Genomic DNA, 22561 nt, shown 5'->3' with positions numbered 1-22561 from the left:
TGGATTTTTTTTTGCCTGAGACTGTTCTCCAATGTTTTTGTTGCCTGTCTGGATTTCCCAATTTATTTTAGAGCAATTTAAGTAAAATTTGCTTTTTGTTCATCATATAGTGAGTGTCCTGCATTGGGATCTTCTCTTGCAATGATGTTTAAACCACAACCCCCCACAGAAAATGCTCCTTACCTGCCTGAAATGCCTCATATGTAGTCTTGTTTTTCATTTTGAAGGCTACCATAATCTCCTCACGAGAGACACTTTTGCTGGAGCTACATTTCCATGCCTATAGCAACAGATGCAGGCTTTTTAAGAACTGACATACTGACTTCCCTATAATGTTGTTTCCAGGTCCTAGCCTCTGCTGTGTTGACCCTGGCAATTTCTACTTAATCCTGGTTACAGACAAAAACAGCACATCAAAATATATCCAGCTTGGCAAGTAATCATTTCCTAAATCTCAGTGAAGAATTGCAGTTACAAAGCTGTTCAAATGAACAGAGTGCGTTAACAGCTGTTGACTGTAAACTTCCTCAAATCCAACATAGGATGAAGTTGCTATTTTTAGCCAAAAAGCCAGATGTAGCAGACAATCTACCACATAATAGTGAACAAAACTCTCACAGGGGTTATTCTATGATTTTGAATGGTAGTGTTTCCATTTTTAGCTCCAATAATATTGCTATGACTCTGAATGTAGCTCACAGTTGCACTACAACAGAAGTACACCCGAGTATGTATGTATTCTCTCTTTATTCCTCTTTTTATTATTAAGGACAGCACAATCGCACTTCTCTCAAGGTGCAGCAGGTTATGTGGGGTTACTGACACCACGCTGAGGCTACTAATGTATGTAAGAGAGCAAGAAACAAGAGCAGGAGGGAAAGGGGACGGCAGGAAGGAAGGAGGGAGGGAGGCGACGTGCCCCGCTCTATTTGTCATCCCGGCCGTGCTCTTTGGTGACACCTTGTTCATTTGCGAAACCAACTGTTTGAGATGCAGGGATCGATGGAGCAAATAGAAGCAGGGCCCTTAAGATAGAGAGAGGAGAGCGAGAGAGGGCCAGGAAAACATGTGCAGTTTGCGACATTTGCACCTTAAAACTGAGCACACAACACTATCTGTACTGACATTATTCTTGTTTAATGTGACACGGTGGTGAAAACTAAACCGCGCTGTTAGGCATCACACTTCCTGAATAGAATAGAAGCTTATATGTTTTCCCCTGGAAGAACTGTTGGCCTCGACTTTCTGACAGCATTAGATAACTTAGCTTCCATTCATTATGTTTACAGAACTTTTGATTTAAAATTGATTTGTCCAATAGCAGCTAAAGGGTCCAAGAATCCATAATATGCTGCTGAGATTCATCTGTCTCAGAAATCTGTTACTTTTATAGTGCACACTTGCAATTGTTTTTTTTTTAAATAAAAGAATTTACACGAAAAGCTGAGCTGCATCAGTTAAAACCTTTGTAAGAGTCATGCAAATATGTAAAATAAACACTTGCTTATTTGATATTACATCCACACTAAAAGCAGGTATAACAAATTGATAACAGTAGAATCTGATGCTGATTTTGGGGTGTCAACAAGACACTGAATTTCACTTATACACGGATGTCACATTTAAATTCCTGCACTGACTTGCATTGGAATAATGTCTTTTCTAAAGTTTTATGGATGCCATTTTTAATGCTTTGTCTTCTTTTTGTTTTATTGCTGCCTTGTTTGTGCTAAAGCACCTTGTAATTTCTGTTTTGAAAGGTGTTTTAGGAATAAAGTTTATTCTCCCTTTATAGAAAAGTCTATAAAGTTAATTTTTATAGTTTTTGTTATCATTATGAGTCTGATCTTGTAAAGCTCACATGTTTCTTTCTCATCCCTGATTCAGTCCAAGTGCTTCAGGGACTTTAATCATCTCAAGTAGTGTTTGGTCATCGTGACATTGTGATCACAGAACAGCTGGTAGCCAGAGGAAGTTTTGTCAGAATCACTCAGCTTACCACGTCAAGTCCTATAAGAAACACAGTCAGGAGTACTGCCGAGAATAAATATAGATATATGCACAAAGCAGAGCATGCACATGGAGTAAATTGTGCATATAACGCAAACATACTTCTCACACTTGTGCACCCACATAACACAATGTGCTCCTGTGGCCAGCTTGTGGTTAGTTTATATGGAGAGCTATGCACATAAGAAATCCAAGGTTTCACAGGAGGGGATTCGGCAAACTGCATTACTAAGTGCTGTTTGCTATGTTGGGACGGAGGAAATGAATTCAAAGCAGGCTCAGAAGATGTCACTTTCTACTCTACTGTACTCTTAAAGCTCTCTGCTAAGCTGCACTCTCCCTGTATCTCTCTCTCTCCAGCAGGGGTATCCTCCATCCTGTCACTCCCAGGTTTGTGTGACCTCTAGTGTACCAGCAACCAAACTGAATTCCAACTGAATCTCCCTTCCTCCTAATCCCTCCCTCTCTTTTCTCCTTTTTCACTTCCCAGTCCTGCCTTCAGCAGATAAACTGTACAACAGGGAGCATGAAAACGGAGACAGCTGCAAAGCAATTGTCTTTTATGCCACATGGAAGCGTTGGGAGTGTTTAAGAGAAGGAATGATCGCTTTAACGTTGCTCTCTGTGTCTTGCAGTGCAGTTCAACTTGATTCCTGTGGGGCTCAGGATAGTGGCCATCCAGAGCACCAAGACGGGGCTCTACGTTGCCATGAACAGCGAGGGCTACCTCTACACTTCGGTACGGTCAGCACGCACTTTTCAAAACACCTAATATGTGATTTCATTACAGCGGTCCTGGTTGAAAAACTGCCGCCCCGCCGCTGAGTTTGTATTTGCTTAGTTGATTAAACACAATGTGTGAGAGCAACACATGCAGTCTGAATGCTTGTGTTGTTCTACAGGTTGTTCAAACAGAGATAATACTAATATATGTCCAGAGTTCCATGTAGCTGTGGAGGCTTTTCTGCGCGATGGATATCCAACCGCCCTGTGACGGCCTCTTACACGCTGTTTTATGTTGCCTTTAAAAGTTAAAGAGAACAAAACAGGCCTCCACATGCATTATTCATTCCTATATTAGAGCTGAAATCTGTACTGTAATAGACCGCACACTGGTGCTCTCTGCAGCTGCAAAAAGTCATCTTGCAAAAGTCTAAATCAAGCAGAAGCATTGTATGTGTGTGTAGAAGTTTTTGTTTCTTGCCTGTTTTGTTCATTGTCAGTCAACAACCTATACAACACAAAGCAAAGACTCACATTTATAAAGAGCAGATCATCTAGAGTCTGACATAGTCATCATGTATTAGTTAAGATGGCAGATTTTGTTTATAAACTAAAACAAATCTGTTCCCATTTAAAAAATGAGCTTGTGATAATGAAGATGAAGTGTAGTTTCAGCTTTATTGACATTATTGTCACAACAAATGACATTAGGGATGTCCCCTATGACTAATTTCCCAGTAGATTTAGCCTCTGGATGTCCTGGATTCAGGGTGTTTTTTGCTCCTGTCACATTTTTACTCACTCTTGGCTCATTTTTCACTGGACTATAAAGTATTGCACCTCTATGGAAACAACCCAACCATGGCTAGATGCAGAGAGGACTCAAACATGTCTTTTGTGCAGGTTAACAAAGTTAAAATGCTATTAACCATAAAACAGAAAAGAATTATCAAAAGTATATTTTTGTAAGTTAAATGTTACCAAAAAAATATAAAATAATCCTGGAATTACCACACAACATTTAACATCCACACATTTCTCAACATAAAAGAGAAACAGTGACTTTATTCACTATAGATACTTTCCTGCTTATGTTTTTTTTTATTATTATTATTTCCATGCCAATTCTGTATCAGCTCTGTGTAAACACTGCCTGTTTCTATGTGATTGTTGGTGGAAACTGAGTCACTAATTGCTCTATGGTTGCACTGAAGAGCAAAGAAATTCTACTTTACGTGAAGGATTTGATGTAAATCCTTGATTTTCTCCAAATTTTCATTTTCCCAGTGAAACCCCACATCACACATGATTAGTTCAAAGCCGATCGGACAGTTGAAAATCTGACTATTCTGTTTGTTTTTGCACTGTCTAGCTCTGATAATTAGTAATTTTCTTATAACACGTCTTTCAAACCTCTCAGCAGGTTTTGTTGTTCAGAGGATCAAACACAAATTCAAATGTAGTGAAGTCGACTTGATTAAAAGTAAGAAGACATTTAAAATTGAGTGTTATTTAATGAGCATTAGTCACATTCTTCAATAGCCAAACTGTTTATTGAATAAGCTTAAAATGTGAAGCATATCCATATGAACAAGACAATGGCTCCCTAATAAAACATCCTTAAGGATGTGCTGTGATTATGCAGGGCTCCGGTCAAGTGTCATTTATTATGCGCTGCCTCCTTTCTGTATTTAAATTTTCTGATCAAAATACTGGCAAACTCTGCTGCTTTTATGAGATGCCATCTCTTCAAATTTCCACGTTGTTGGTTCACAACATGGGGGCATTAGTGCAGTGAGGGGAGCTGCTGTCTGCTAGAGCTCCACAGCAACCTAGTAGCAGGTGGTCGTGTAACATCTCTGACACTACAGTTCACTAAAGCTGTACATTGACTAAATATGAAAATTTAGCTTTGTCTACAAGTATCCTGATGCCGACCAGTCAGGGCAGCAACATTTAATCTGTTAGGGAATAATTTGCACACATCACTAAGTGAAAAATTCAAAAAAAGAAGTACCCATGCAGTGTTGCCATGTCTCAGGATATGAAGGCAACAGCAATGCAGCTTTCCTTCTTCTAGAGACAGAAGATTCATCTATTTTGGCATTTTTAGGTGTAAATCCTGTTCTTATTATATGATAATACCAGAAGAGCTGTAGTCTAGTGTGTAGATTCAGAGTTGAGCCCAATTCATGCTTCCATTTCCACAAGAGTGGATGATATCATTTCGTCATCCACCCAAAACCATAGGAACGTCCCAAAATTAGCGACCATGCAGCATGTTTGAGCTACAAGCTTGCCGACTGCACATGTGCATGGAAGCCAAATGTTTCTAAAAACATAATGCTTTTTTAGAGGAGAGCCATCCACACCTTTTTACACACGTGGACAAAATTGTTGGTACCCCTCAGTTAAAGAAGGAAAAACCCACAATTCTCACTGAAATCACTTGAAACTCACAAAAGTAACAATAAATAAAAATTTATTGAAAATTAAATAATCAAAATCAGCCATCACTTTTGAATTGTTGATTAACATAATTATTTAAAAAAAACAAACTAATGAAATAGGGCTGGACAAAAATGATGGTACCCATAACTTAATATTTTGTTGCACAACCTTTTGAGGCAATCACTGCAATTAAACGATTTCTGTATTTGTCAATGAGCGTTCTGCAGCTGTCAACAGGTATTTGGCCCACTCCTCATGAGCAAACAGCTCCAGTTGTCTCAGGTTTGATGGCTGTCTTCTCCAAATGGCATGTTTCAGCTCCTTCCACATATGTTCAATGGGATTCAGATGTGGGCTCATAGAAGGCCACTTTAGAATAGTCCAACGCTTTTCTCTCAGCCATTCTTGGGTGTTTTTGGCTGTGTGTTTTGGATCGTTGTCCTGTTGGAAGACCCATGACCTGCGACTGAGACCAAGCTTTCTGACACTAGGCAGCACATTTCTCTCCAGAATGCCTTGATAGTCTTCAGATTTCATCGTACCTTGCACACTTTCAAGACACCCTGTGCCAGATGCAGCAAAGCAGCCCCAAAACATTACTGAGCCTCCTCCATGTTTCACCGTAGGGACAGTGTTCTTTTCTTCGTATGCTTGGTTTTTGAGTCTATGAACATAGAGTTGATGTGCCTTACCAAAAAGCTCCAGTTTGGTCTCATCTGTCCAAAGGACATTCTCCCAGAAGCTTTGTGGCTTGTCAACATGCATTTTTGCAAATTCCAGTCTGGCTTTTTTATGAGTTTTTTTCAGCAGTGGTGTCCTCCTTGGTCGTCTCCCATGAAGTCCACTTTGGCTCAAACAACGACGAATGGTGCGATCTGACACTGATGTACCTTGGCCTTGGAGTTCACCTTTAATTTCTTTGGAGGTTGCTCTGGGCTCTTTGGATACAATTCCAACGATCCGTCTCTTCAATTTGTCATCAATTTTCCTCTTGCGGCCACGTCCAGGGAGGTTGGCTACTGTCCCGTGGGTCTTGAACTTCTGAATAATATGAGCCACTGTTGTCACAGGAACTTCAAGCTGTTTAGAGATGGTCTTATAGCCTTTACCTTTAAGATGTTTGTCTATAATTTTTTTTCGGATGTCCTGGGACAATTCTCTCCTTCGCTTTCTGTTGTCCATGTTCAGTGTGGTACACACCTTTTCACCAAACAGCAGGGTGACTACTTGTCTCCCTTTAAATAGGCAGACTGACTGATTATGAGTTTGGAAACACCTGTGATGTCAATTAAATGACACACCTGAGTTAATCATGTCACTCTGGTCAAATAGTTTTCAATCTTTTATAGAGGTACCATCATTTTTGTCCAGGCCTGTTTCATTAGTTTGTTTTTTTTAAATAATTATGTTAATCAACAATTCAAAAGTAATAGCTGTTTTTGATTATTTAATTTTCAATAAATTTTTATTTATTGTTACTTTTGTGAGTTTCAAGTGATTTCAGTGAGAATTGTGGGTTTTTCCTTCTTTAACTGAGGGGTACCAACAATTTTGTCCACGTGTGTAGTTCATCATTACAGGACTTACAACTGAAGTCGTCGCTGCAGGACTTTGGATGAGCTTTGATTTGTGCATGCTTTCAATCAAAGAAGCCCAAAGACAGTGGGAAGTTCTAAAATCTCCAGATATCCTGTGCTGGGTTTGTCCACTGTGCTTGACACACCTCAGGAATAGTCACTGACCCCATGCTACAGCACAATCTGTGCGTAGCTGCTATATTTTGCAGGTTCTTTCAGACTATACAACTGTAGCTGACCTCTTTTAGAATTAATAAAATCTCTTTCAGCTTTCAAAGCCTGCATTGGTCTGCACACACAGATGCAAAAAGTGTGGACTGGTGAACGCAGCAGCATTGCAAGACACAATGCTGTCATCTGAGAATCACGAGTCTTCCCAACACAACTTGGTTCCGTTGTAGTCATTCAGTGACAGACTGAGGTGGTGACATCTGAAAGTCTGTCTACATCCGAGCATCAAACACCTCCCTGCTCTCGGTCACAGCAGCGCTTGTACGCCGCGGCTTGTGAAGCAGCTCACACGGCGCTTCCACCGAGTCGTTTCGCATTGATGTACAGAGAGAAGCGGCGGAGCCAAGCCGCGGCTTTGAGAGGTAGATGGAAGAACAGATGATCAGAGTGCACTCTATCAGGATGCAGAGAAAAGCACTTTTTTCCAGCCTCCTTTTTGTGTGTTTTTTTCTCTCTTCCTCTTGGCACACATGCAGAGTGTGTGAGATCTTGTTTGAAGTGCATCGGTACGCTCACTTCAAAGCCCATCCAGCGCTGCCTCCCTGCAAAGCTGCAAACTGATGAGGAGGGGAGGTGCAACAATGCAAAAACAGGCCTTGGAAGAGCACACATACGCACAGTTCCTCATTTTGTCGGTGCATATACGGCATGTGAACATCATTCTCTTCATTGCCTCGTCTGTTCTTAATTCTAGCAGCTTCTCAGCTTTACAAATCACAAATTGTAGTAAAAGAATGCTTCAAAGTTTGGGGCTTGTGTCAGTCCAGAAACACATTACAGGAAATAAATTAGTTTCTTCAGTTCAGGCTTGATGAGGAAAATACCCGAAGAATATTGATAATGTGTATATACAGCGCTGACGCTTCTACTTGGGAAAAGGAAATGTGTATTTTCATAATTAATATTTTCTTACACCTCAAAGAGCAAAGAAAAAAACAAAATGATAAGACAAATAATAATTATATTATTTTTGTACCAGTTTGATCAAGTTGAAGTTTCATTTACTCAAGAATAATTGGCATTTTTGTTCAAAAATAATAGAAAAACACATTGATTGCTGTCAAAAATAGTAACATGGACTCATTGTCTTTACTGTATACAGTTACTGTTGTGTGTAATCACGTCCCAAATGCCCATTCTGAGCCAGAAAAAAACAAAACTGAACTGTATTTGTGGTAATTTTGACTATGTTCACAATAATTCCCACCTGAAAACTCTGTGACAAATAACATACCCGATATGAGACACACACTGATTCATTAACACACAGCTTTTTAAATAGGATTATTATTAACCTTTGCACATTTTAAGTGTTTTTTTATAATTACATGCTATGTAATCTTCTTTCTCAGGCAAATAATTTGCACATTCCTTCACAGTGTAAATAGGATTTTCTCCACTTCCTGTTCGACTATTCGACTTATGACATTTTCTTCTTATTTATCTTAGAACATTTACTGTCTATTGACTCACAACAATTGCTTCTTATCCTTGTTTAAAATTGTGATTCTTATTCTGGAAATTGTCAGACCATTATAATGACTTCTTCTTCTTCATTTGAACACTGGATGCCTTCACCTTGGAGACTTCCATCCTCATCCAAATCTCATTGTTATTTTTAAAATTATGGCTCTTTTGGCTTTAACTCCCTATTGCCATTCCCTCTGTCTGTGTTTACCTGCATTTTCAGTCAGTGTTTGATTAAGTTTAGGTGCCAAACCTCCTCAGATAAGTTTAGAAAAGGATTTTAGTTTAGGTTAAAGCGCACACTGTTCTGTTATTGCGTGGTACAAGTCTTCATTTTACAAGTTTCCTAAAGAAGTCGCCCATGTAATCAGATTTGCTTTCTGTTTATCAGTGATCAAAATGGGTGATAACTCATCTTCTGGCCTGCCAGAAGGTGGAGGAGGTCCCTAGTGGTCAATATGTATGGGAATAATCAGCAGTGATAATGGCTGTAATGTCCAAATGGGGTGAGTAACACAAGCCTACTACAGCTTTCCAAAAAAAGCACATTTCATCCTTTTTATTAGTTATTTTTAAAGCAAAGTGAATCTATTTGCTGTTGTATCTAACTTTGTAGTTTACACACAGGCTATCCCAGTTAGCTGATTTGTTGTTTATGTGCTGCATATTCTGCTGCATCAACAGGAAACACTTCAGAATTTCCCTTAACTTTATTGAATTGGTGCAGTTTTATCTGTCGCTGCAGCTTAGCCTCAATCCATATTTCAACCCAACGCTAACCCTCTTGTAACCCCGGCCCAAAAAAAGACTATTCTCTTCCCCTAATGAGACCCAGAAAATGGTCCTTGCATGACTTTTCCAGGGCTTGGAACCCCCCTAGACAGTAAAAACCTTGCATGTGCGTGCGCGCGCGTGCGCGCGCGCACACACACACACACACACACACACACACACACACACACACACAGATACAGAGGTTATACTTACCCAGGCATTCTCCTGACAGAAGAAAGGTGACCCATTTTCACTAAGGGAAATAACCACGGGGAAAGAGAGGGAGGAAAGAAGAGACATTTGAGAAAATCCCTCTGAGATGAGAACAGAGGCAGGACAAAGGAGAGGAGGAGGCATTTTTTTTCCTCCCCCGTCTCACCTTAAACTAGTTGCTCAGCTATTGTTCTGTGCAAACGCGAGAAGCGATGGAGAGCAGAAATAAAGGAGGAAGGCATGTTTGACGTTGGTTGCCCTCAGGGTCCGGAGAGAGGCAGTGCGGAGTCTTAACATCCTGTTATGCAACCGTTAGCATGTGCTGGGAACACGGCCCCTGCGTTATCCCCTGAAGGGTAATTGGGGCAATTTTGGGAAGCGGTTAAAGGCGTAACCTCAGTGTGAGATTTTAACATGTAGAATTAGATTTGCAATTTCAGGCCGTGGTTGCAAAACAAGTTTTGCTTTCTGCGCTTGGAAACTGCAGTTTGGGATTTGGGAAGAGCCAAAATACTCTGTTGTTGTTTAATTACTTATGCATGGTTCCTTTAATGATTTACAATGAGGGATGTGTTTGAAATAATGACTGTTAGTTAGCGGGGAAGTTTCATCTGCATTGCAGGAAAAAGAAAAGTGAAAGAAGGGTCAGTGTTTCCGTAGAAAACCAAATGAATTAAAAGTTTTATGGCTAAAAAATGCTGATACCTGCTTTAAAGTCGCAATAATCATTGGTTTTTAAAATATAAACAACTTATCAAATGACTGTCTGAAAAATAAATTACTATCCAACTACTTCTCTTAAGCTCTATTTTTAGCATCTTTCAGCTCATTGTTTTGGTTTTATAGGACATTTCTTGATGAAGCAGGCAACTGTTCCCAAAAACAGGTCTATATGAACCTAATGTATATTAGCAATACAATGCAAAAACATTTTTAAACAGATAGGTGGCCATGTTCACCATTTAATCATTAAATGAATGAAACAGTGGAAAGTTTTGCCGTATTCCTTTAAAACCATTTTTAACCACTGACGCTTAATGTTCACCTTAGGAATCTGAAAAACAGATAAAGCCAACAGGTTACCAAATCATGAATTAAATACTAAAAAATAATCCCTAAAAGTCTAAAAGAAAGCAAACAAATTGCAGCATCCCACAGAAAATATCATTACTATTCTCTCTCCAGCAGTGTTAAAATTAATATAATCCTCTTACCTATTTCTACACGATGGAGTGATTATTCATTAACATCAATATCAGTCATTCCAATAGAAATTTATCGTGTAATTTCTGCTAAATGTGACCATAATGTAGAGTGAACACCATGCTGTGTTAAAGGAGACTTGACACTCTCAATTGAGACCATAAGCTTATTATAGAAGTGTTTACTGAGTAAACAATTAGTGAGAAGTAGGTTTGTTTTCTGGTTGACTTCAATGCAATTGCACTTCATTTTGCAACCAGTGGAGTCGCCCCCTGCTGGCTGTTAGAAAGAATACAGCAGAGTGAAAAAAGATTGAATATTGGACTTAAATTTGGCATGTGAACACAAACACAATTGTTAAATGCAGTGAAAACATTTTCTGCTATCCGTGATCTTTATAGCAGATTTTTTTGCTGTATGTGTTTGAGGAAAAATCTCTCTGCTGCCTGGATTACATTCCTTGGTAAACCTTTTTTTTTTAAAGCTCAACATTTATCTCCTGCACAGAATTTTGGATTAGTGAAAGAACTGCTTCAGTTAAATGTTAAGAGTAAACACATTGTGTGTCGGGGTTCAAGTGTCTACACGCAACCATAAAAAATGCAATTATGTCTGTGTAGCTGCTGTGGGTGTGCACTGAATTGCAAAAAGGAAAATAGTAGGAAAGCAAATGGAATACTTTGTTAGATATTCAGTGTCATTTTGTCTGATTTGTGACGCATGTATTTGTTCTTGCAAATTAGTAGCATGTGAACATGACTTGTAAGAAACAAGCAGAAAGTTACATCCTTTTGATTTCCCTTCTTGAGCTCACCTCAATCACACACTCATGCACTTTTCATTATTGTGTGATTAGAGTTTTCTCCAGGAAAAAAAAAAACAAAAAGCGTTTCCATGGTGTAGAGGTGTTTCCTTCCTTACCTTTTTGTAGAAATAATAAAGCCTCAGTGGCTGCCCGGCATTAATCTTTCGCGGGCCTCTGTGGCAGACGTGTTGCCCTCTGCAACCGCACACACAAGCAGATAATTACAACACTTATTTAAAGGATTTGAAAATGAAACACCTCCTACCAGCCGCGAATCTGCCTGTAATGGCTCAGCGAGAGGAGAAAAGTAGTTTTCCAGCCTCGGCCTTCCTCAACCCCTCATCATCCATCTTTATTTATCAGTTGTATCATTCTCATTTGAAGCTCCTTAGTTGTAATTTTCTTCGGTATTTTCTGTTTGGTCTGTTCTCATTCTTTATTCTGCACTCCACCGCTGCCGCCGCTCATTTTCCCCACGTGGATCACTGGAATTTAATTTAATCACCTAATCTAATTTAACGATGACACCCTTTAAATACATTAAAATATTTGTGGTGAGCTCAGTTTATCTTGCCAATTAATTAAACACCGTGAAAGACGGACTTTATTAAGACTTTATCATATGTTCTCCTTTCGTTTTCGGGTTTAATCACATATGATGTGGGAGAAAGTGGCCAGTAGATGCAGCCTCATGAAAGAAAAGTGATTAAAGAATGACAGCTATGAAGCAACTTTGGGTAAAGGTCAGTGATGCCGATAGAGAATTTCTGTTTCCCTGACTCCTCCACAGGGAGATCAAAGGTCACGGGGAGCTACAGAAGTATTTGCTTTCTTGCTTAGTGATACAACAAGGTTTCTAACCAGAATCCACTGACGAAAATGTCGTTTTTAGGCAGGAGTGGCTTAATAAAAGAACACATGGATGCATTTTAAAGTTCAATGAGGAAAGATTACATGACGGTAAATTGCAAAAAGCGGTATCATAGAATTAAAGTAGGAAAAACGGACAGCACATTACACTGTCTAGATCATGGGTGTCAAACATGCGGCCCACGGGCCAAAACCAGCCCGCCAGAGTAAAAATTACAGAGAAGTGCAGATTGTAAATTTGTAAAACTGTAAATTTATAATAATTTCCAGACCATGAGTTGTTTTGATCATAAAGTAAAATACTAGATTACTCATTGTGTCAGTCTGTTTGTGGTTTTCTAAGTGAAACTCAAGAGATAGATGGCCTAAATCGCTAATTTTATACTGAAAAGTGACACCCTCTGGTCACATATTGTCGAAAAGTGTGTGCATTTAAATTAAAATTTGTATTTTCTTACACTAAAAACAACACGTCGCATTTAATTTTGACCGCGCAGTTGATTATTTTAGTTGACATCGTGGTGTTTCCCGTGCAAACAGATGGACATGAACAATTGATCACATGCCTTACAATAAATCCCCAACTCTGCTCTTTGGCTTCATTTAACCAAACATTCTCAAACGACCACGCACATTTACACGCCGGCAGGTGAAAGCAGCTCCGAGGTGGAAAAATAAATAGGAATTACTTTACGGAGGAGGAATTTTTTCCTCTCCGGAGCGTCGATTTACCTGCCTCAGCGAAGAAGTAGGCAGCCCTGAGAGATATTTAAAGATCACCCAAACAACCCTTCGGTGCTTCTTTCAGCAGTCAGCGGAGAACGAGAAGGGGCGAGAAAAAAGATGCTATATTTATATGTAACCGGAAAGTAATCCGCTGTAAAAGAAAAAAATATCACACTTGTAATGCCTTAAAGTGTGGATTTGGGAGTGCACAGGATAAACAAGGGAGTGACAAGTTAAATGATGGAGCGAATGTCCTTTTGTCCTTACATGAGCCTCTTGTTTCGGGAGGATAAAGCGAGATGATAATAGAGGGGTGAGTCACTGCAAAGCGTCGAGGTTTCTCCTGCATTTCCATAAAAATGCGTGGTGAGGAAATGAGGGTTTTGTTTCAAATCAGACGCATAAGCTCGTAAATTGAGTTCGAAACTGAGTGAAAAGGTGCTACGCTCGTACATGAGTCGTTTCTGGTTGCGTTTTCATACTGTATGTGGATCTGTATTCAACACTGGGGTGCCACAAACTCCTTGAGAATAAAAGGGACAGTTTGATTGACCGGACAGGCTGGATCTTAGCACCAGTAAAGCAGGCCTGATTGTTGCCACTGTGTCGAGACGCGGGGAGGGAAAGATGAGAGGATGGAGGGGAAGGCGAAGGAGAGAAGGATGGTCTGACAGGCCCAGACTCGGAGCGAACATAACGTCTCCTCTGGGAGCAACAACCGCCGCCATGCTCATCTTTCTTCCCCCCACCCCTCCATCTCCCTTTAGCCTCCCACCTCCTCCTCCCCCCGTCTCACTTGTACAGCTTTTACTCGCCTGTCAGTCTGTCTTGCTCCCTGTCCAGCCATTTGTGTCTGTTGGCGTCTCTTGTGGTTTGTCTTTTTCCTCCCCGCCCCTCCTTCCGCCATCACTCCTTGCCGCCTCCTTTGCTTTTTTGTCACCCCGCCGAACCTCTTTTATTCAGAATATATATCCCTGTCTTGATATGTCCCTTATCTGCAGTCCTTGTCCTAGCTCTGTCCTCTATCTCTCTGCTCTCCTTTCCCCTCTCTCTCCCTTCGTCCTCCACCTCCTTGTCCTGAAACCTCCTCATCTCTATTTTTTTGTATTCTCCCCCCTATTTAATTCGCCATTTCTCCACCTTCGACTACATATAAAAATGTAGAAATGTGCGCAAAATCCAAAAAATGTCCCCATTTATCAATCAAGTGATGTTAGTCGATGTCGTCCATGATAATGCTGCCTCAGTAAAACTGTCCCGCTGCCAGAAAGTGACATCATTCCCTGGTGACTGTTAATTGCAACGGGCATTTACTAGAGACATGCAGGTGGCATGTATGGGATCATGTTTTGATGCACAGCGTTAAAAATATGACACTCACACCAATTAGAAATATGAGATACAAGGTGTAGACATGGAAGACATGAGTAAAATTTAAAACACTGCGATGTAATCATATATCAGTTAAAGTCCTGCATTTAAAGCTAGCATACGTATGTTTTATATGCAAGATGTCCACTGCGTTTGAGGCATTTTAGCGGCTGTTTTTCTGTGGCAACAAAAAAGCCAAATAATTCACTCTGAAGTCGGTGGAGGCCAAAATAGAGCTAAAACTAGAGTAAACTACAAATGCACACAGAGAGAGTAATCTCAGTTTTAAACAAGATGATCTAGATGGGCACCAAAATGTATTTATTTTTGTATTTAATATACCGAAATTTGGCCTCTCGGTTTCTGCATAATCCTGCAAACTGCATTGACAGCTTTACAAGGTGATTTATATTGTATGTAATTATTATGCTGACAGTTGTCTGCACTATCCTCAAGGGATCACACATTGACTAAAAGTCATGCATTCAGAATTATGTATGTTATTATTTGCAGCCAATTACACTGTAGTATCACAAGCAAAACCACTGATGGTGCAGAAAACCCGCCCCCTTACAGAGTTGTCTTCAGTTGCATTTTTTCTGCTTTACTTGTACATGGATGTGAACATTTTCTGTTGTAGCTGGAGATAAATGGTTTATTGTACATGCATTTTAATCTATGAAAATGGATCATATCTTAATTATCCAATATGCATTGTGTAAAAAGACATTATTTCAGTTTAAAATGCATCAGAGTCAACTTACAAAGCAGCATAGGAATTAAAATGTCTGCAATTTAGTTTAATTATAAGATAGAATAAAGAAATACAGGAATAAAGGAAAGACACACATATACAAATCTTTGTTCCATAATGCTCCTGTAGTCCCAAAAAGCGCCCTGCATCTTTACATTTAATCATTCCACGTTCCTGCAGTTCATCGACAGTAATAATCAGCATTAACTGAAGCTTGACTTTGTGATGATACCGTACACGAGCAGAAACTTTTCCACACCGGAGCCAAATAGTCCAGCTGTATGAAGAAAAGAGGCCAGATGGGCTGCGTGTATCCATCTGTCTTTACACATCCCCAACAATACCCGCTTCCTCTTCATCATCCTCCTGTCGCCTTCACCTCTGCAGCACCTTTAGTCATCTGCTCACCATACAGCCCCACACCCACTTCCTCCATCATGTCTGCAAATCTTAAATCGTGCACAATGAGGAAAGCACTGGAGTGCAAAAGAGCGCTTTGCACTTATCTGCCATGCATCCAGTTTGTCACCAGGAAATTAGGAAGTGTTGTTATTAGTAATGCAGGGGCAAGGTGCAGGTCTTTGCAGTGGCTGGGCAGTGCTGCTGGAGAACCGGGGATTGTGGGAGTAGCTCAGCACAGGTTAATGGCGGTGGGAAACTCCTTGTCATGGCTCCATTGTCTGAGGCGGCTGGGACCCGCTTACCGGAGGGCACCTCCTGAAAATTGCTTTCTGATAAAAATAGTGCTCAGCCGCGGACCTGGCCCACTTTATTAGCCGTGTGCTCTGGAAAAGCCTCGCGGGTAGAGAGATGGCGGTGGAGAGGGAGAGGAGGACTGATGTGAGGATGGTGGGAGGTGGTGGGGGTTTGGCGTGGTGAGATGTAGTCACACACACACTGCAACAAAATGAACCTGTACACCGGCGAACACACACAAACACTCCCCTGTGCAATTTAGCCACCCTCCACATCCCCACAAACACACATGTGCAGCCAGGTATAAACAATCTGACAGAGGCAGGCAGACATAATTGGGCCGGACTCCGATACCCGGGACTTGCTTTGGCCAAACTCTGCAGTTAGCAGGGGGGAAAGTTGGGCAAAGTAAAACTTTACTCGGATGACATTGTGGATCTACTCTGAGGATAAACGAACACGGCAACACTTCTGACCCAAAACTGAGAATTAAACCCATTAATGAAGCCCATGTCCGGCCTCTTTTTACATTTAGGGGAGACACAAAATGTGATTTGCCTTTCACACACTCTTTTCTTGTGAGGTTGAATGTTTTAATTTCAGTGAAGCTACCGTGGTGGTATCATCAGATCACATGTTCCAAAATAGTCCACAATAAATACTTTGTTAGGGTTTGACACATTTTGTGTTAAATCAGCCTCTATTCATAATGATGATTAGAATATTGTACACATAATCAGGGTTCGGGAACAGTGAAGCTTAAAAATACAGATGTTTGCTCGACCCTTCCATCCACCCCACCCTCCTCCCTGAGCATCATTTTACTCCCTCCCCTCAAGAAGGTTGCTATCTCCAGTTGCTTCCCAGTATTGTACCCCAGAATTTGTACTATTTATGTGCTCTTTCCTGGGAAATATAAAATGATTACTTCAAGTCAAAGCCTAATTCCACACAAAGACACCGATCAGCTATAAGTACCTGTCCTTTCATGATGCCAAAAAAACCTCTGACTCATCAAGACACAAATTTTACAAAGCCTCTAAAGGGGAAGTTAGCAGCAGATCCTTGAAGTCCTGGAAGTTACGAGATGGGCCTCCATGGACTTTTACATTCACACATCCCACAGATGCCCAATCGGTTGAGATCTGGGGATATCTGGAGGCCTGATCAGTAACCAGTACTCTTTATTATACTCCTCAATTCCTTCCAGAAGTATTTTGGCTGTGTGGCAGAGCATCTCATTGCCTCCTTCAGTGACTCATCAAACCAAACCACCTTCCTTAATACTTCTATAATCCGGTTTTGATGCTCTTTCTTTAAGTGGTGGACTGAGGTCAGTATGGACTACAGCTACACAACCCTGTGATGAACTGTGTTCTGGTATTTTTCTATCTATTTCAGCAATTTGTGCTGCAGTAGGTCTTCTGTGGATTGGTCCTCGTACACCTGAAAGAACCTTGGGTGCCTTTAACCCTGTCTGTAGTTCAGTGGTTGTTCGTCCTTTGGCCACGTTGGTACTAACCACTCCTTACTGTGAACTCCTGGAGATGCTCTGACTGATTGGCCCATTTTTCCTGCTTCCAACGCATCACCTTCAACAACTGATGGACTCGACTCGCCGCCTAATGCATCACACCTCTTGACAGGTGCCATTGTGGCCTGATAATCAATGTTATTCACTTCACTTGTCAGTGCTTTTAATGTTGTAGCTGATTGGTGTTTGCACCAGCAGCAACTCTTTTTATTAGTGTCTGAAATTACCCTGTCAGTAGCAGTCTGGCCTGTAAAGCTTTTCCCTTCTCTCCTACCAGTTCACCCACAACCCTCCCCTCCCTCGCTGCCTCCTCTGCGTTGTTCGTGGCCTCCTCTAAACCCTCCACTGGGGACTCCCTCAGAGATACACAGAATGACTAAATGGAGAAAGCCTCACATGACCAACCCAGGAGAGGAGGTACAAGAAGCAAGAGGGGGGCTGATGAAGAATGGGAGGCATGTGGAAGTAAAAAAGGAAGATGTAAGACGTTAGAAGAGGGAGACAGGATTTTATATCCTCCTTAAAATGCTGCAGTTACAACAAAACCAAGACAATAGCCTTGCTGATGAAAGAGTTCTAACAATCCACAAACAAGCACACACACAAGAAGACGATTTATATTATTATTTATAGGATGCCTACATATAATTAAGGGGAAAAAAGCTGAAGTACACAAGCTTTTTACTCTAAATTAATTCCTATGAGTGGACTTTTCTTTATAAATTTCAAGCTATGGCATTTTGCAGCCATGTCTCACAACAGCAGTTAATTGGGATGGATGGTCTTTGGTGATATAGGCAGTTACCACATCCATCATCGCACTGCGTTCCATAGCAGCGAGCACTTCCTTTTCTCTGTAGAGGGAGAGAGAGTGAGTGTGTGTCGAATCGCCTCTTCGAGATATTTAGTTCACTTTTCTGCAGAGCTGTAGTGGAGAGTAGGTCACAGGATTTATGCAGGGATGAAGGTGTGTGAATAAGTTTAACTCATGAGAACTGGAACAAAATCCTTCTCATTGCGGTTTATTGATAACTAGCCATTTTATTTTTAATAACTGGATCTAAATCTAGTTTCTTTTCTGACCTGAATTCAGCTCAACCTCCAAGTTTATTGTGTATTGTGTCTTAACAATAAAGTCAAATATGTGAGACCTTAAACCTTCAGATCCACATGCCAACATGAAGACATTATCATGTTTCCAGCTAATGTGGTGAACTTGTTGGCAAACATTTGTTCAGCAGATCAAGTTCAAATCCTGGATTTGAGCTTTTTTTGTGTGTTCAGTCACGTTTTGCTTTCATTTACGCTACACAACTTCTTGTAGACACTAAAACTATGTGGTTATGTTCAGGAAAAGATTGTGCATTCAGTGAAAATACCCCTGTGCTAATGCTTTTCAATTGCTTTTTACTTTTTTTTAAATGTTTTTACTTGCCGTTTATCTTCTTTATTAGTCACTATTCGCTGTCATTTTCAATTGCAGCTGAGATTTTTCAATTTGCTTTTGTTTTCAGTTTTCTGTTGTTTTCATTTGCTGTTCACTTGTTTTTTCCCCCACTGTTCTGTCATTTTGAGTCGCTATTTACATCTGTTTTTAGTCACTGCTTTCTGTTGTTTTGGTTGCAGTTTACTTTCATTGTCAGTTGCCTTTTTCTGTCATTTTCAGTTCCTACCTGCTTTTCTTTTCAATCACTGTTCTCTGTCTGCTTTCTGTTGTTTCAAGGTGCAATTTTGCTTTCCTTGTTAGTTACTACTCTTTCATTCCCATTCCCTGTTTTCACTATTAGCTTTAGTTTGTACTACAAAACTAATTGGTTAAATTTAGGCACCACCAATACCACCATGCTATCGTGAAACACAAAGCTTTTTTTTTTTGGTGAGGATCCCACTCTAAGAATAGCCCCAGAAAATGTAAACCTCTCACAATTTTACAGCCATATTCATGAAAAAACAAATATATATGTTTTGGGCTGCTACACATTTTGTTTTTCAGACCGGCCTTGGAAATATCTTGCTCTCACGCTGCTAAATGCTACTTGCTGTCTTTTTCTCTTGTCTTTGTTTGACTTCTTCTACACGTTTAGTAGTATTTTCCCTAATGCAGCCAAAATGGACACTATGAGAGCAGTGACAGTGAACCAAAACAGTGAATTTGTGAGACATAAAATTGAAACAACAAGCTGAAAGATGCCATCAAGTTTCACAGAGTTGAGAGGAAGTGCAGAGCCATGATAATGATAGGACATAGTAGGTTACTGCTGGCTTCCTTCCTGCAGCAGATTCAGCACCTTGGAGAGTGCCACAGCACATATTTTTAATATTACGATTATTTTGTCACAGCACAGTTATGTATATATTCATTGATCCTCACCCAAACAGAGGGTATTGCAGATTGATAGCTAATATGTTTCTTTGCTCATGGAAAATATTTGAATATTCCCATTTTTCCTGCCTTTTCCCTGGCACACTGTTACATTTAATGGGGCATTACTGCCACCACACTTCATGTTGCAGGGCTTGGGTGCAGAACAGATGACTTTTACTGTCATCAGCAAGACTGTGCATAGCATGTGCTTCCCAAGATACAAACAAGCCGGGAAACCACTTATTAAAGTGCTTTATTGCCCCATTTGTGACCCAAAACTAAAAACTTTAAGTGGCTACAATCTGTATTTTCTTACAGTAACAATTCATCATCAGATACCAGTGCCTGTAGTGAGAAAGACCGACAAAATCTGCAGCAAGTTTCAGCTGTCCAGTCCTCAACTTTGCTGTTTGGGTTCACTCACATTGCATTGTCAACATTTTTGACCACAGCAGGCAGCTTTTAGTCATTAATAAAACTCTGCTGCACACTACTTGTTCAGAAGACAGACACAGTTGGCAGCTAGACAGTGAACACAGTGGGGCATCTAGTGGCTCAAGAACTTTAAAGTTCCTTTAAGAGTTAGGAGAAAACGCCCCCCAAAAAAGCAGAAAATAGATGAACCGGCAATAAAGCATTACAGGTCTAACTTAAAAGCATTAATAACTTGTAGAATTGGATTTAAAGCAGCCAAAAATCAAAGTGTAGTGCTTTATTTTGGCTTTGAGACTGTGAGATAAACTAATAAAAGCATGACTGAATTTAATTATCACACTAAACTACCGCTGGTGACTGCATGTTTTATTAAACTGTTAACCATTTTACCCAAGAATCTTGTGCTTCATGAGAACATTTTACCCCTCATCCAAACAGCTTCCTCAGATCTAACCGACTGGTGGGGGGCATGAATGTAGGGCGTTCTGTGGTTGACAGGACTCTCAGGACTGCACTGTATGTAGCTGATAAGTGGTGCTGTAGACCAGCCTTTCTGTTTATTAATAGTGTATTTCTACAGTATTTCATATAATGCAGTCCTGACTCTCCTCCCCAGGAAGCTTCATCACCATTCACACCTTAATTTATGTAAGTCTCAGGTTATACAAGCCTTATTTCGTATAAGTTATGGATCATTTACGATGCATGGAGCCATGTGAGCGAATAAAAACAGTGGGCTGTAGATGTCTCTTGGTTGAAGATAAAACATCTTCAAGAACCAAAAAGAATTCAGTTGCCTTCTTCTGAATCACTTTGCATTAACATGACCTGGACAGTTTTCTTGCAAAAAATGTAATTTAGCTTTCATCAGTTATGTTTTGCTAAAGGATTGCTAAAGTCATGGATAATTTTGCTGTATATATATATTGCATGACTTAAGTTGAGTTCAGATGTGTTGAGTTCATTTTAGATAAGTTTAGTTAAGATGAGTTCAATTGAGATAAAATGAGACAAATTAAGTTGAGTTAAGTTTGGATGAGTTAAGTTGCAATAATTCAAGTTCAGGCTTTATTCATCCCATACTGGGAAGATTTACACTGTTACAGCAGCAGAAAGAGGATAGTGCAAAAACATTTAACCCTTACAAGGCCATGTTTCTGGAGAAGTACATATAGTAAAACGTATATTAAAACCACCTAATCCATAAAAATATCGATCAAGTCTTGCGAGGTCGCATTGTCATAGACGTTCGTCATATTGAATTTCGTCCGGTACGCGGCCCCGATAAGAGCTTCGTAATTGCGGCTTCGTTATAACGGCTCATACGGCTTTATCATTTGAAATAAGCAAATTTGGGGCCAATGTTTACATCTTACCATTGGTCGACTTAAACATACGAGTGTGTGCATATTTTATGTTAATTAGCAATCATAAACAAGTCACACGTGTTGAACCGAGAATGTTCGGTTTTGGCTGTGTGTACGAGTAAGCGTGAACGAGTATACTCGGTCCCGGCTTTTTAAGGGTTAATGAATGTGGTACAAAAATAACAACATAAACCAAAAATACATGCGCACTCGTTCTATAAATTACACATATCAATGGTATTGCACAGTTTCAATTCATGAATATATTATCAACACTGCACAGATTTGTAAGCAGGTAGAAAACTAACAAAAGTAACTTCTACAATACCTTCAGGCATTTTTGTATATTTAGTATGAGAATGCAGTATAAACATGTAGTACGTAAAAGTACTCACTGGCTCTTCAGTACACAGGTTCACATTTATGTGCCCTTTCATGCACAAGCAGATGCACCTGACAGGTGGCAAACTAGCAATTAGTCAGTTTTCCTCAACAAAAGTCTTCTTTCAGTTTGACCTGAGAGGACCGAGCTGCCTTCACACACACACACACACACACACACACACACACACACACTACTCCCTCTCACTCACCTCTCCAACTCCTCTCCTCTGACCTTCCTCACCCGCCCAATGAATCAGAAAACGCTTGTGTCTTTTACTTTGAGTCAGCACTCTTGTTTCCTTCCCCTCCGCTCTCCCTTCCTCTCATGTCTTTTCTCTCTTCTTTTGCACTCTGATCGACCCCCTCCCCATCTCTCTCCCCCACCTCACCGTCACACCTTCCTCCTCTCTCTGATGTGGCAGCAAAAGTGTGCAGACATCATGTGGCCTTGAAGGAAGGAGATGGGGAGAAATGTGAAGAGGGGGAGGAGGAGGATGCTGAGATAAAGAGAGGATAAGGGGAAAAAATGACAGAGAGAGGAAGGAAAGAGGGTAGTGGAAGGTAAGGCAGGTTATCTCTGGTTCCCTTTGGAAAATCCCCAAATG

The 22561-nt window shown here is 40.4% G+C and overlaps 1 protein-coding gene across 1 annotated transcript in view; it reads left to right on the top strand.

Annotated features, from left to right (window-relative positions):
* The window catches only part of fgf11a (fibroblast growth factor 11a), a gene marked incomplete at its 5' end in the record, with an annotated part of 49832 nt that overhangs the window by 10090 nt on the left and 17181 nt on the right, over nucleotides 1–22561 (top strand). The window contains one exon of the mRNA XM_051943962.1: nucleotides 2646–2749. Coding sequence (XP_051799922.1) covers nucleotides 2646–2749 — 104 coding nt within the window. The remainder of the gene's footprint in view (nucleotides 1–2645; nucleotides 2750–22561) is intronic.

The sequence above is a fragment of the Acanthochromis polyacanthus genome, chromosome 23 (assembly GCF_021347895.1).
Source record: "Acanthochromis polyacanthus isolate Apoly-LR-REF ecotype Palm Island chromosome 23, KAUST_Apoly_ChrSc, whole genome shotgun sequence".
NCBI classification, from domain to species: Eukaryota; Metazoa; Chordata; class Actinopteri; family Pomacentridae; genus Acanthochromis; species Acanthochromis polyacanthus.
Note: the sequence above shows the minus strand (reverse complement) of the source record. Positions and strands in the feature narration are given on the sequence as shown.